Raw genomic sequence first — 12,846 nt, 5'->3', positions numbered from 1 at the left:
AAAGTGGTGCAGTTGTCATAAACTTTTTTTCCTCTGTTAGCAAAAGCCATGGTGTAGAAAGATTTTGCATAGAGGTTTTCGGGTTGCATATATTTTTTTTTAATCATGATTACTATTGCCTGAACCCCAAGTTCTTTGTGAGGGCCCGCTGCCATCCATCCCATCGGTCACGTACTGCCTGACTGTCAGGGTGCTGAATCACTAGGTCTTTGGGTATGTTAAGCCTCCCAAGAATCTGCACAAAGTCCAAACGTTATCCCTCTCTCGTCTCCAGCGTGCTGTGGTGTGGCTCCAGCCCTGTGCTGCCCTTCCCCAGTGCTGGGAACCCCTGGCTCAATTGCCGTGGTCATTTTGGGGCTGAGGAGAGGCGCTGAGATGTGTGAGGGAGTTACGTGGGGAATGCTTGTTTGTTTTTTCGTTTTTAGTGCTGTATGAAAGCACAACGTCATCATGAGTGACTGCAGGACATTTTCTAAATGCAAACCCTTCACATGGGCATGAGGAAGAGAGTGGGAAAGGAGGCTCTGCTGCTGTTTCAGGATGGCAGGAAGGTTCTGGTTTTCTCCTGTGACTGGACTGCTCAGCCAGCCCTACAAAACCTTGTGTCAGTGATGGGACTAAGTCTCCTCACAAGTCCTCCTTCCTAAGCCGTGTTGTTGCTGATATTCTTCTAGTCTTTATGTTTCAGCATCCTAAGGGAGATTTCGAGAACATACTGATTTTCTGTCCAGGGCAAGCTTTTTGTATGCCCCAGGTGGACACTGAGACACAGCTGTGCATGGATTTGTTTATCTCTCGATCGTTTATTCCCCAGCTTGGAATGCCATTAACAACTGGAGGTCAAGTAAAAACCAATGCGGTACTGAAGGTGTTTTAGAAAAAAGATTAAGAAATGGCATACAGACTGACCGGCTTTCACAATGGGCAAGTTCACAAGTTGGCTAGCGTGAGAGCGAATATGTGATGAAACATTGTCATTAAGAGATATCTATGCAGTGAAACTGGAATCGCTGCTCACCACTTCCATAGTCTCGGTTGCTTTTCTAGAAATTATTGCCTCATATTCCTAATTTCCTGGGTATACTTTTTTTTTTTCCCCCCCCCCGTAGCAGAAACATAAACCTTGCTCTGGTACACCACCATTATACTGTGAATTACTTGGAAAAGACGACTTTCAACCAACTAGTTTTTTCATATTTAAGGAATTCAGCGGTTGGTTTCTGGTTGTTTCAGGGGTGAACTGAATGTTTGCACTTTTGTTTTCTCATGATGATTTTGTTCTTTGCTTAATTAGGGATGCTTATGGTTAAGGTACCCACTGCCACCCTTCTTTTCCTGCTAGCCACTGAGCTAGTATGGAGCTCAGCTAGCAAATCTTAAAACAATTTCGTTACTCTCATATTGTTTTGGAAAGATGCATAAATACTCATTTTCGTTTAACTGAAGCTGCAAGTACATGTGAAAGAGTAAATAGTTGGTTGAAGTTGAAATCAGCATGCATCAATTAGGATGGAAGCTTTAGAAACTGTTTATGAAAGTAATAGTTTCCAAAGAAATCAGATGTACCTATATAATTACAATAAAATGTCAATTATTTGTTCCTTTTCAGAGAGTCCTAGTCATTCAAATATCACTTTGCATTTGAAAATTTTATATCCTACTGGAGCACTTACGTCCATCTAATTTAGGCTGCCCAACTCCGCATATAAAGCGAGACCTTTTTTATCGCACAAACTAATGTACGTGGATTTTCCTGGTTTGACACCTGTCAGTACAGTTATCAGTATAAACAACAGTAAGCTTATTTATCTTGCTGTTTTGCAGAATGATCTTGTTTGTGGAAGGATTAAAAGCTTGACTGAATTGATTGATCCCAAATGTTTATCTTTGTTTTTTCTGCAGTATTGTTCCCTCAAGTCAGGGATTCGCTTAAATATTGGAAGAAAAACTTCACTTCCATCCTTCAGATTGTGTTTTTATCATGCAGTTTGACAGAAGAGCTGACAAAATAGAGTGTATGCAGCTGATAACCAGAAATCTATGCTTCTCGCACCTTCCACACTAGTAATAGTGTGCCTCTTTGCCCCTTACTCATTGTTGTTCATCTTTTGTAAAAATGTAGTTGTATGTTATTTCAGGAGTCTTGGCATGTCTGTTCAGAAGGCGTACCACAATAAGACCCCATCATTATGTTGATGATAGAAAATAACAGTAAGACTTTTTCAATAATCAGTCATTTCCTTTTATAAATGTCTGTTCTGGTTTGTTACCAAAGGCAGTTTTGGCTGAAGACTGAAAAAATTTCCACATCCTCTGAAATGAAATGATGCCCAGGGATTTGGGGTATGGGGTTGAACAGCAGGGTACAGCTTTGCATTGAGCAACAGAGCAGGAATTATTCCAGCTGAAGAAGTCTTATGGCTACGAAGGGGGAGATTCACATGGACCAGCATAGTGATCAATGGCAAAAATATTCATCTCCTTCAGCCCTCATACTTCTTCTGTGCAGTTAGATTATACAGCAGAAGTGTTGGTGGATATTTTTATTCTTAATTCCAGCCACCCCAGCTGTTTTCCTCAGTGGAGTTGTGCCTGTTATGGATTTTAGCAATGAATTGTGAGGACTTGAAATAAGGAGCTTTCTTTTGTATAAACCCAGGCCTCGCTCTCAACTCCTGCACAGTTGTTAGGCTGGCCGGTGTCGTAAGTTCATTGCTGCGCAGCTGACCAGGAAAACCTCTGTGGGTACCAGCTTCTCGAGCACTTGTTGACCTTTCAGGAGTTTGTTGGACCATGAATTAAATTGTGATCAGTAGGGAAGATAGCAGCACAGTTTCCTCTATGACCTTGGCTATTTTAGTCCTGGTGTCCCTCCTGCTGCTGGAAGTGAAATGCCAGCAGTCTTCTCCCATGGGTGGGAGATGTGAATGCCCACTCTTGCTGTACAGCTTCCCAGGGCCCAAAATTCAGGAAGACAGATCCTGCTTGCTTCAAAAATGAGCTGGTTTTTTTTCCTGCCGCTTTACCTTAAAGCTAGTAGCCACTGTGGTTGCGCTGTTTGCTGCAATGCCAAAGGCTTTCTGCCCAAATGGCTCATTTTGCCACTTCTGTATTTAAAACTTCGTGCAGCAACCCTCTGACGTATGGTTCCTACCATGTGCCCTTTAGGAGGGATTTGGATAAATTGATTGACTACCAGAGCAAATGGTGGCATTCTTAGAGGTTTTTTGGCTTGGCGTGGATTCCGTTTTTTCGTTTGTTTGTTTTTAAAGAAATTCGGAGAGTCAGAACCAGTGGGGAGAAGAAAATGGATTTAGAGAGTCGGAACCAGCGGGGAGAAGAAAATGGGCCAGGAACACCTGGCCAATGCCAACACAAGGCCAAACACCACAAGGTCCCTACTTCAAAGCATAATGGCAGTGTTTTTGTTGACAGCTACCATGTACACCATTCAAGGACAAGCTCATATCCTGTGTGGCGTTTAAACAGGACTACAAATGCCGTTAAGGGGGGAGGCAGGACCTTTTGCAGGACTTTGGGTGGTGCATCTGAAGTGACCCACAAAGCAGCTACTGATGGTCGCAGTCCAGAAGAACCACTAGTTTCTACAAGAATGCAAGAAAGGCTAAAGTACCTACTGGTTTTGCCTTACTGTTTGGGTGGGTGGTGTTGGGTGGTGTTGGTTTTTTGGGGTGTTTTTGTTTTCTTTTTTTGTGTGCGTGTTTCTCTTCCTTCCTGACATACCCTAAAAAGTAAAATCTGTCAGGCTGAGGCAGAGCATGTTACTGACAACCGTATGTAAAATGCAGTGGACTCAATACTGTATAAAACATGTCATGAGTCTACTTCAGGGCCCTGCCAAACTGTACAGATGCCAGAGTATTGGGAGTTGCCTGAACCCTGACTTGTTGGCTGTAGGTGCAGCCTCTATATCTCCTTGTGCATCTTACAGTGACAGTACTGTTCTGGAGTGATGTATTGGGTGAGGGTGGTGATGGCCAAACAAGTGCTGTGAACAGAGAGATGTAATGCTGGGATTATGTAAGGATGGAGCCATTTGCCATCATGTCATCTGCTCCATATAGTAACTGGGTGGGGGGAGGAAAGGCCATTAGCAAGGTAGTTTTCAGATATTGATGTGTGTGTGAGGTGACCTGCCGAGGTGGGCACAGTGGCAGAAACTGGTAGGTGTAGCCAAAATTCTGTAGTTGGGATGGTGTCACAGTGTCAGATTTGTATTGTTGTCCCAGTTTCCTACTGTACATGAGCAGTCGGTCCTCTCTGCAGCACGATATACTTGACTGTTCTTGCTACGGGCTGAGCTGGGGACTTGAAGTCATAAATCAGTATAGTATCCTTGAGGTTGCTGTCTGATTAATTGCTTGTCCCGTGAGATCCTTGCATGAGCCTTCACTAAGGCTGTCGCTGTTGTGCACGGTTCAGTATCTTTCTTGAATCTTCCATCCCTAACCTATGTACCTATGTCAGGGTACCGCGTGCTTCACGCTGGTGCAATTAGTATTTGTCTCAAATCAGTGTGTGGTGTTCTTGTGTGGTTTGAGATGGTGTAGCCTACCTGGGATGGTGGTAGGGGAGCTCTGAAAGAGATGGAGAGCAGGACTGGCCAGCATGAACTGTGGAGCTGGCTGGATTCCGAGTACCTGGCTTCTCTGCAGCAAGGCATCGTTTGGGTCACAGGCTGGGCATGATGCAATGCCACCTCCTTGTTTCTAAGCAGCTAACGCTTTTGTGATGGAGCATTGATTAGCCAGCACGCCTGTATATGTGGTGTGAGTCGTGCATTAGATGGGGAGAGTCCAGCTTGGTGTTTCCACCACAGCAAAGTTAAATTGAGAAACCTGGCAGTCCCTTGCACTTTGAATTGCATGTGGTGGCATGTATGGCAAGCCAACCTGCTTGAAAACATCTGCCATCCTGTGGTAGAGCTGCCTTCCTGCTAAAGCCATTAAAACCAGTGTAAGCCATGGAAGTAACTTGACAGGAACTCCCTTAGTATTTTTTATTAACACTGAAAAATCTTTCAATTTTGAATAGCTTTTAAGGCAAAGAAGGCTTATTATGATCGACTATATTTGGCCTCCAGTAGGACAAACCAAAGAAGTGTGCTCAATGTTAATTTTGGCACTGAGGCGTATAATTAGCATATTCTTCTGTGCCATGTGCTTTTTTGTTCAGTCCATCACAATTTTGATGTCATGCCACCTTCATAATGGTTGATCTTTGGGGTATTTCTTCTTGATTTGCCTCCTTCTACAGGAATTGCAGCAAACCTGAAATTAAACGAGCCTTCTGTGTAAGTGTGTGTGTAAGCATTTTTAAAATGTCTAAATTTAAGTAAAGACTTGATTTGCATACTGTTTGAAGTAAATTGCTTGGACCTGGCAATTGCAAGTTACTGAAGTATTAGGGGACGCTGCCTTACAAAAATAAGATCAAACTAGTTTATAGCAGCAATTAAATGTGATTTTATGATATAGCCTTTAATTATGTCATTGCTCTCTTTTCTATCAAAAATGCAGAGAAAGAAGCAGGATACATTCAGCTGAATGAAGGAGAGAAAATAGACGTAATTTGAAAAGATATGTTGTTCAAACATGGATAAAAATAACTTTTGCAAGATATTTCCTTTATTATTTGGTGGCTCCCATGGCCTAAATGGTTGAAAAATTGTCCAAAATCAATTATGCCTATTACAGAAGAGTACCACACCCAGCATAACCAGTTTTAATGAATAAACAATGACTCACAAATCACAGACATTGTTTGAAGATGTAATATCTCAGGATAGGATTAATTTTGTCTTACTCAAGTTCTTAAAAGTCAGGAAAATCTGAGATGGTCTGTGGCATTCCATTTTTTTTTTTTTTTTTTAATGATACCTAGTTCCTTTGTGGGCTATAATAGTTAAAGCTGTGTTTGATGACTTGCAGTGGGTATTTGCCGAATGAATGTCTGTGCTAGGAAAAGTTCTCCATCTCTGTATGAAAGCTGGATTTAAAATGGAGTACTTATTTTTGTGACATAAATTCAAGGCGTTGTGCAACTTGGCACTTGGTTTCAAGCCACCAGTGTTAAATAGCTCCTTGAGAATACCTCTTAATTACTTAATTATTAGTTATCCTTTAAAAATCGTTATTAATGAAACCTAACTTGGCAGTACCAACACTTTTATTTGATGTCAACAAACCACATAGTCGTCAACATCTGTGGGTCACAAGATCGGTCTGACAGCTCTATCCTGTATATCAAATTGGTGTTGATTGTCACGGTGTCTGCACAAGTAACTTTTGTCAAAATGCTTCCAGTGTAATGTCTTCTAATGTAATTTTTAAAAGCTCTGCAAGTCTAATAGCAGCATTTACAACATTTTATTCAAGTTGGAATCTCTTATTGTTCAAGGATGGCTGTTACTTGTCTGAGGTCAAGTGCATGAAGGCTGTGTGGCAGTCAAAAATGTTCCGCACACCATTTTGGGTTTTTGTTGTGGAAAAGACCACAAGATGTGCCTTGAAAATGTGGCTATGCGCTGCAGTGTGGCACTCAGAGCTTTTGGAGGGGCTGTGCTGAAGTTTAATGTCTTCAGTGGCACATGCTCCTTGACTTCTTCAGGAATAATTTCTTAGGAGTGACTTCCTTAGCTACATGCTGTGATTCGAATTTTTTTGTTTGGTTCGGGTTTTTTTAAGGAATTTCAGCATGAAGGTTGTTTGCGAGTATATAAGGTATTACAGGTTTGAGATAGGCCCAACTCTAATTGAAGGAAACATCTCACCATCTATTGCGTGCATGATTTACCAGTAAACTGTCTATATTAAGCCAAACATTTGGACTGTGTAGTCCTGTAGATGTCAGCAGCAACTCCAGAATAAGAATAACTTTTTGACTTTAAGAATTGATTGGAGTTTAAGACATAACCATAAAGCTAGACCCCCATCCTACAGCCCCTATTACAGTACAGTTCTGCTGTGTGACATGCAAACTTCCAGTTTTTATCTTGCAGAATGGTGGCCTTAATTTATAACCCCTATTACCTAAGGAACACAAATATTTGTATTTAAACTTTCAGTGATGTTACATTGACTAGTTTCCTCAAAATTATTATCACTAAATACGACACCTTTCTTTAGAATATGGAAGCAAAAGGCCATATTTTTTTTGAAGTAAGGGTAATTTTTAGATGCTTCGTTTTGAACTTGTTTTTGAAAATGATATTGCTAAGATGCAACGTCTTGTATTCTGTAAGAAAAGACTGTTAAAGGAATAGTGTGCTATAAAATAAAGTTCTCTCTCTCTGTCATCCTTCATTGTTGTTAAAATGTTTTGGGGTTGATTTCTAACCTCCCACTCCCCTTACCTGAATGTTCAAATTTTTCTTTGCTTGAGTTGGTTTGTTATAATTCTTTCTCTCTCCTTATTTGTTAAATCATAGGAGAAAAAACTTCAACCCCAAAGAAGATTTCAGTGACATCTAAATTTGTTCTCAGTAGGAAGATTGAAGTTACAGCTTTTTAATTTAAAAATAACTTGCTAGAATTTAAGCAAGCAGTTTTTATGTATTTCTGGTGTTAGTATACCTTCATTTTTTTAATTTAGGAAAAAAATAGAGTGATAACGTGACAGGTCCTTAAAGAGCTACATCCTCTCCTTTGCTCTTTTACCAAGCACAGCTCATTTGTTTCACTACTAATTTCCTTAATTACTGTGGTAACCAGTAGCTTTGGTCTGGATGCACGCAGGTTCCACAGCACTTCTTATTGCGTGCCTGGAGTCCTGTGCAGTTCTGGGGATGGTCAGGATCCCCAAAGGGAGGTTTGTAATTAGCTGGTGACCCAACCTGGTGACCTCTAAGCACAAATAAATGCCCTCGTAGTGTTTGTCTGCTATACCCAACTGGGATAAACCCCCTTTTTTGGACAGTTTAAGGAATATTGACTCCTTTTCTGACTTGAATATCAGTTACTAATCTGGGTTTTGGGAAGAAATCTGCCCAATTTGGTCTCTTCAAGGGACATGGACAGGTGGGGGACCTAGCAGTTAGAGTCCAAGTGAGTTTAGACTTGATCAGTGTGCTGTATTGATGGTCTCATTTCAGATGGAGTTAGTGCCAGGAGCAGACCTTGTGGTGTGGGGTTTTTTGTTATTGATTTTTTTTTTTTTTCTTTGTGGTGTTTCGGCTGGTTGGTTGGAGTTTCTTTGAGTTTTGTTTGGTTGTTGTTTGGGGTTTTTTTGTGGAAAACAGCTTTGCTGAAAACCTGTAGGCAATGCTTTTGGCATTGGGTATCTTAATTCCCTTATAAGACATTGTTCTTGTTCACTGCTTTTCACTCTGAATATAAAAAGTAATCCCATTAGCATAGTCCGGCTGCTTGCCAAGTAATGGGAATTGATGTGCACGTGGTAATACAGACTTGCCGGAGTGGGTCTTTAGTCCTACTTCCTTGGGTGCAAGTGGCAGGCAAAAAAACCCTCTTAAAATACTTTGTGCCAGGTATCATGAGAATACACACTGTAAAATGAAGTAGGAAATAAAAGACTTATTTCTTTGTTTTGCACTTCTGTTTGAAATTTATTTTATGCTTTTCAGCGTGGCTGGTATTGCTTTAGAAATTGATAAGTATTCCCACAGAAATTGGCTGAAGATTAGCATACACTAGGAATAGTGGCTTTTTGAACACAAATTTGAACACAAATAGAGTAAACTATTTGAAGAGGTTGGATCTGACTTCTTTTGAGGCATAAAGAACTGTTTTTTAAAAAATTATTTCTTTTGAAATTAATATAAGAAAATAATAGCTAGTATGAACTAAGCGTTGAATGGAAAATGGGGGTTTTTTTAGTACTCCTTAGATACTCTTGCTAGGCCTGATTTTGTATGTGTGTCCAATTAATTCTGAATTCTTCTTTTTATAGACAGTTACTGGGAAAAGCTTTGGAACCAAAGACTTTCGAGCAGCTCTAGAAAATGGAGTCCTGTTGTGCGAGTGAGTATTGACTTGGCTATATAAAAATCCTTAAGGTTAACGTCAGTTGGCCTCTTTCCTTGCTGGCCTTTGACAATCTTTTTGAAGCACCACTAGTATTTTGTAATAAGTTTTTTTATTTTATTTTATTTTTTAATATACCCATTCTTTGTGGGAAGGAAGAACTGCCTTCAGACATCTTCTTTCTAGATCTACATGTTCCATGTGTTGTCCCACACAGTTCTTCATGTGTTATGGAGAGGATGGTGCTGATGTTCTGGCCAGTTGATTGGTTTTATTGGTTAGAATGGTCGTGGTATCATCGGGTTTTCTCTTCATCTTGTGCAAGGTGCTGTGGCCATGGCTGGGATCAAAGCACTTACCCTATAACTACTGTTGTTTTTTGGGGTTGGGTTTTTGTCCTTCATCCCTACCCTCTCGTAATAAATTATTGTGAACTCTGTGTACTGGTTCTTCTCTAAATACAGGAAGCTACCTATTCCTACCAGAGAACTTTATATCCAGAGAAGATTTTTTAAAAGTTTTTTAAGAAATACTACATTTCAGAAGTGAAATTTATAAAAATGTAAATTAAAGATAACAGGCAGGCATCTGATTTAATGTGTCTGTAACTTACTAATACTGCTTCTATGGTTACATCCAAGTATATCAATAATGCAGAATTTGTTGGATGTCATTCAACTTACTTTATAAAAACGTACTTAAAACAAACAAACAAACAAAACCCCCCACTTTAGGATGATAAAAGTAAATGGATTTGGTCTCAGCATAACATAGAAATATGTTGTCGTGTATGTGCACATGCAGTCCAGATTTCAGTACTTTCTGGACTGACTTAGTTGTTGCTTTCAACAACAAACTCTGGCCTCAGCTTTTTTTGGAGTGCTTTCTCTAAAAAGCTTCCTTGTGCTTATATGTTATAGGCTTGGCATTAATAGGACTTGTCTGGTTTCGTTGCTAGACTGAGTCAGAGGTGTAAAATGTCCACTCATCAGGTCTCTTCCACATATCTGTAATTGGTTTTGTACTTACTGGAACAGGTTTCCAAGACTGGAAGCAGTGCTAATCCCTTAGTATTTTAAGGAACGGCAGGTGTAAATGTCGTTAGAATGCCAGTAAGACAGAAATCTCATTGGATGACTATCTCAGATGTTAAAAAAAATCTCAAATCTCAGAGCCTCTCTTAAATCAGTTCAGCCAAGCTAACTTTCAGAAAATATCTATAAAGGTTCAGTTCTTTTTTTTTTTTCCCCCCCTATATTTCAAAAATATTAAAACAAATGTGAAAAGGCACAATTCCTGCATTTTTTTCCCCTTCTGTGAATAATACTGTGTCTTCTGTTCTTGCCTCTGTTTTTTCTGTTCGGGCCCTTTGCTCATCCTATCTTGCCAGTTGCTTCTGCAGTTATCTTTGTGATATGAGGGAGTTGATTCACTTTGAAGGTTGAATGATGTTGTAGAGATGGACACTGTGTTTTCATTACTTATGTAATCAAATATTAACTAGACTGAATATGGTAATAAAAATAGTTTATATTTGATAAGAAGGTATTTCCTTAGCTATGTATTTAGTGGGATGTGTGTATTGTATTCAGCTGTAACTTCTAAAGAATTGGCAGTAAACCGATATATTCTAATCCTCTGATATCTTCATTGTTGACACTTATTTGGCAAAAGAATATGAGCCTCCATCTGCCAAATGCAAATCAGTTAAATTTATCTGTAATTAATAACTATATGCAAGAAAAACATCCTGCAATTTCTTCAGCTGAGCAGCTTGCCTTAGGAGGCACGCCACTTTCTCTAAAGCTAAAGATGCCTCATTATGTTGCACTAAATCATATAGTTGTCTTCCTGTGTCATAATTTTAAACTTGACATACTTGATATACAAGTGACTTTTATAGAAATTCTGTGGAAACAGAAAAGAGCAAGATAGGGAAAGGTTTTCAGATAGCAATTTTCACCAAAGTCAATAGAGTGCAAGATTTTAAATAGTGGAGATAAACTATACATGACATTGCTCATTTCCCTGGTTCACCTGTGAGACGGCTAGTTTAATGTCCACAGATATATTATCTCTAGAGATGGTATATTTGACTTGAACTATAGCAGATAACTATATTTGCACCCTGTATTCCTGTTGCAGTCCCATTGGTTTGTTTGACCAATGTAATGACCAAGTGTATGTCTTGACTGGCTGATCAGTTGTTGACAAAATAAAGCCTTTTACATTATACTGTATCTCCTGTGTATACATTACATGTCACTAAAGTTTTCCCAATCACATGTTATTTAATGTTCTGAAGTACAACAAAGCAAATAAAACTTTGCAAGATTTAAAAAAAGAGAAATAAGGGCTCAACAAATCACTACTTTTTTTTTTTTTTTTGGAAAAGTTATCAAATGTATTTTGTTTACTACATAATGCAGTTGAAAAACCTCAGGACTTGAAGCCATTATTTCTTCCTCTGCAAGCACTTCAAAATCTATCCTCCGTTCCAATGTTTATGGGTGAACTCTGTTGTTTTTGTTTATTTTCCAAACATATTTGCTGCTTGAGCAAAAAGAAAAAGTCTTTTCCCACATACAGTTTTAAACTCCAGGTCCTGACTCTGCATTGGTCTGGGCAGATCACAAAACCTTCCCGATGCTTTGTGGGCTAAAGGGTCTGGCCAGACAGGCAGCAACAAGAAGAGGGAGCAAGTCCAAAACCCTCAAAGGTATAATATATAAAGGCAGATGAAGTCTGCAGCATGTCCTCAGGTCCCTGCTCTCTGCTTATCCTGTGGTCTAGTGTGTAACTCAGTGAACCACAGTATTTCCCTACCTCCGTGACTGGGTATAAAGGTGCACGGGATCCTGTACCTCGTCCTCACTGCAGGACAAAGTATGGATTTGGGCTTGTGTATTCAACAGTGATGTGTTAGTCTGTCTTATCTTCTCAGTTTTGTTATGAATTTTATATAAAGAGTGATATGAGGTGCAATCTTTTCTGGCTGAGACTGAAAATATGACTTGCATGTGTAAATTATATGTACCCTAAATGACTGTTGTACATGTAATACTGGGGTTGATAGTACATTAAAACTCAGTTGATTTCCTATGCTTACAGGAATATCAGAGCTTTCACACTGAAAAACAATGTTCTGATATAATTTTCACATCTTCTACATCAGAACCTTTATCTGAAGAAATTTTTTAAATGGGAAATTTGAGTCTAATTAACATCACCACTCATGTAGTAGAAGCACAGATCTATTTCTGCCTACGCCTACCCAGGCATTTTCTTTTCTTCTTTCTCACTTTGCCATTCTCAAAAATATCTTCCTCCCCCCCAGCCCCCAGCATGTGTGCAGCATCTTGGAAAAACTGATTTTAAAAAAAAAAAATTAGGAGGCGTTGATGGATTCAAATTTATTTGGTTCAAACCATATATTTAGGACTATATGCAAAGTATTTCTTAAAAAGCATTGATGCTCATGCTTAAATAAAGTTGATTATGTAACAGAAAATCATATGACTTCTTTTTAGTTTGATTAACAAGATCAAACCTGGCATCATTAAGAAGATCAATCGTCTGCCAACTCCAATTGCCGGCTTGGTAAGTGATGACATCAAACATAATACCTGGGATATGACTCCAAGTTCTGTTTGTTTTTAATGAACCTATTCTTACATGGTTTCGCTACAAAAAAATACTATGGTTTCAAGATTTTAGCTCCATTTCAATTTTTGTTTAAAATTTTACCATTTATGCATTGACTTAGACTGCAAAGGTTACTTGTTTTGGATCTGTAGCTTTAGTCACCTTGTCACTGCATGAGGCTGCATGATCCTCAGAT

General features: G+C 39.2%; 1 protein-coding gene across 11 annotated transcripts in view; it reads left to right on the top strand.

Moving 5' to 3' along the window:
• Positions 1-12,846, top strand: part of LMO7 (LIM domain 7) — a 133,859-nt gene that overhangs the window by 27,638 nt on the left and 93,375 nt on the right. For all 11 annotated transcript variants that reach the window (XM_065626732.1, XM_065626729.1, XM_065626741.1 and 8 more), the window contains exons 2-3: positions 8,932-9,002; positions 12,536-12,605. In XM_065626732.1, coding sequence (XP_065482804.1) covers positions 8,932-9,002; positions 12,536-12,605 — 141 coding nt within the window. The remainder of the gene's footprint in view (positions 1-8,931; positions 9,003-12,535; positions 12,606-12,846) is intronic.

The sequence above is a fragment of the Caloenas nicobarica genome, chromosome 1 (genome assembly GCF_036013445.1).
Source record: "Caloenas nicobarica isolate bCalNic1 chromosome 1, bCalNic1.hap1, whole genome shotgun sequence".
Classification (NCBI taxonomy): domain Eukaryota; kingdom Metazoa; phylum Chordata; class Aves; order Columbiformes; family Columbidae; genus Caloenas; species Caloenas nicobarica.
Note: the sequence above shows the minus strand (reverse complement) of the source record. Positions and strands in the feature narration are given on the sequence as shown.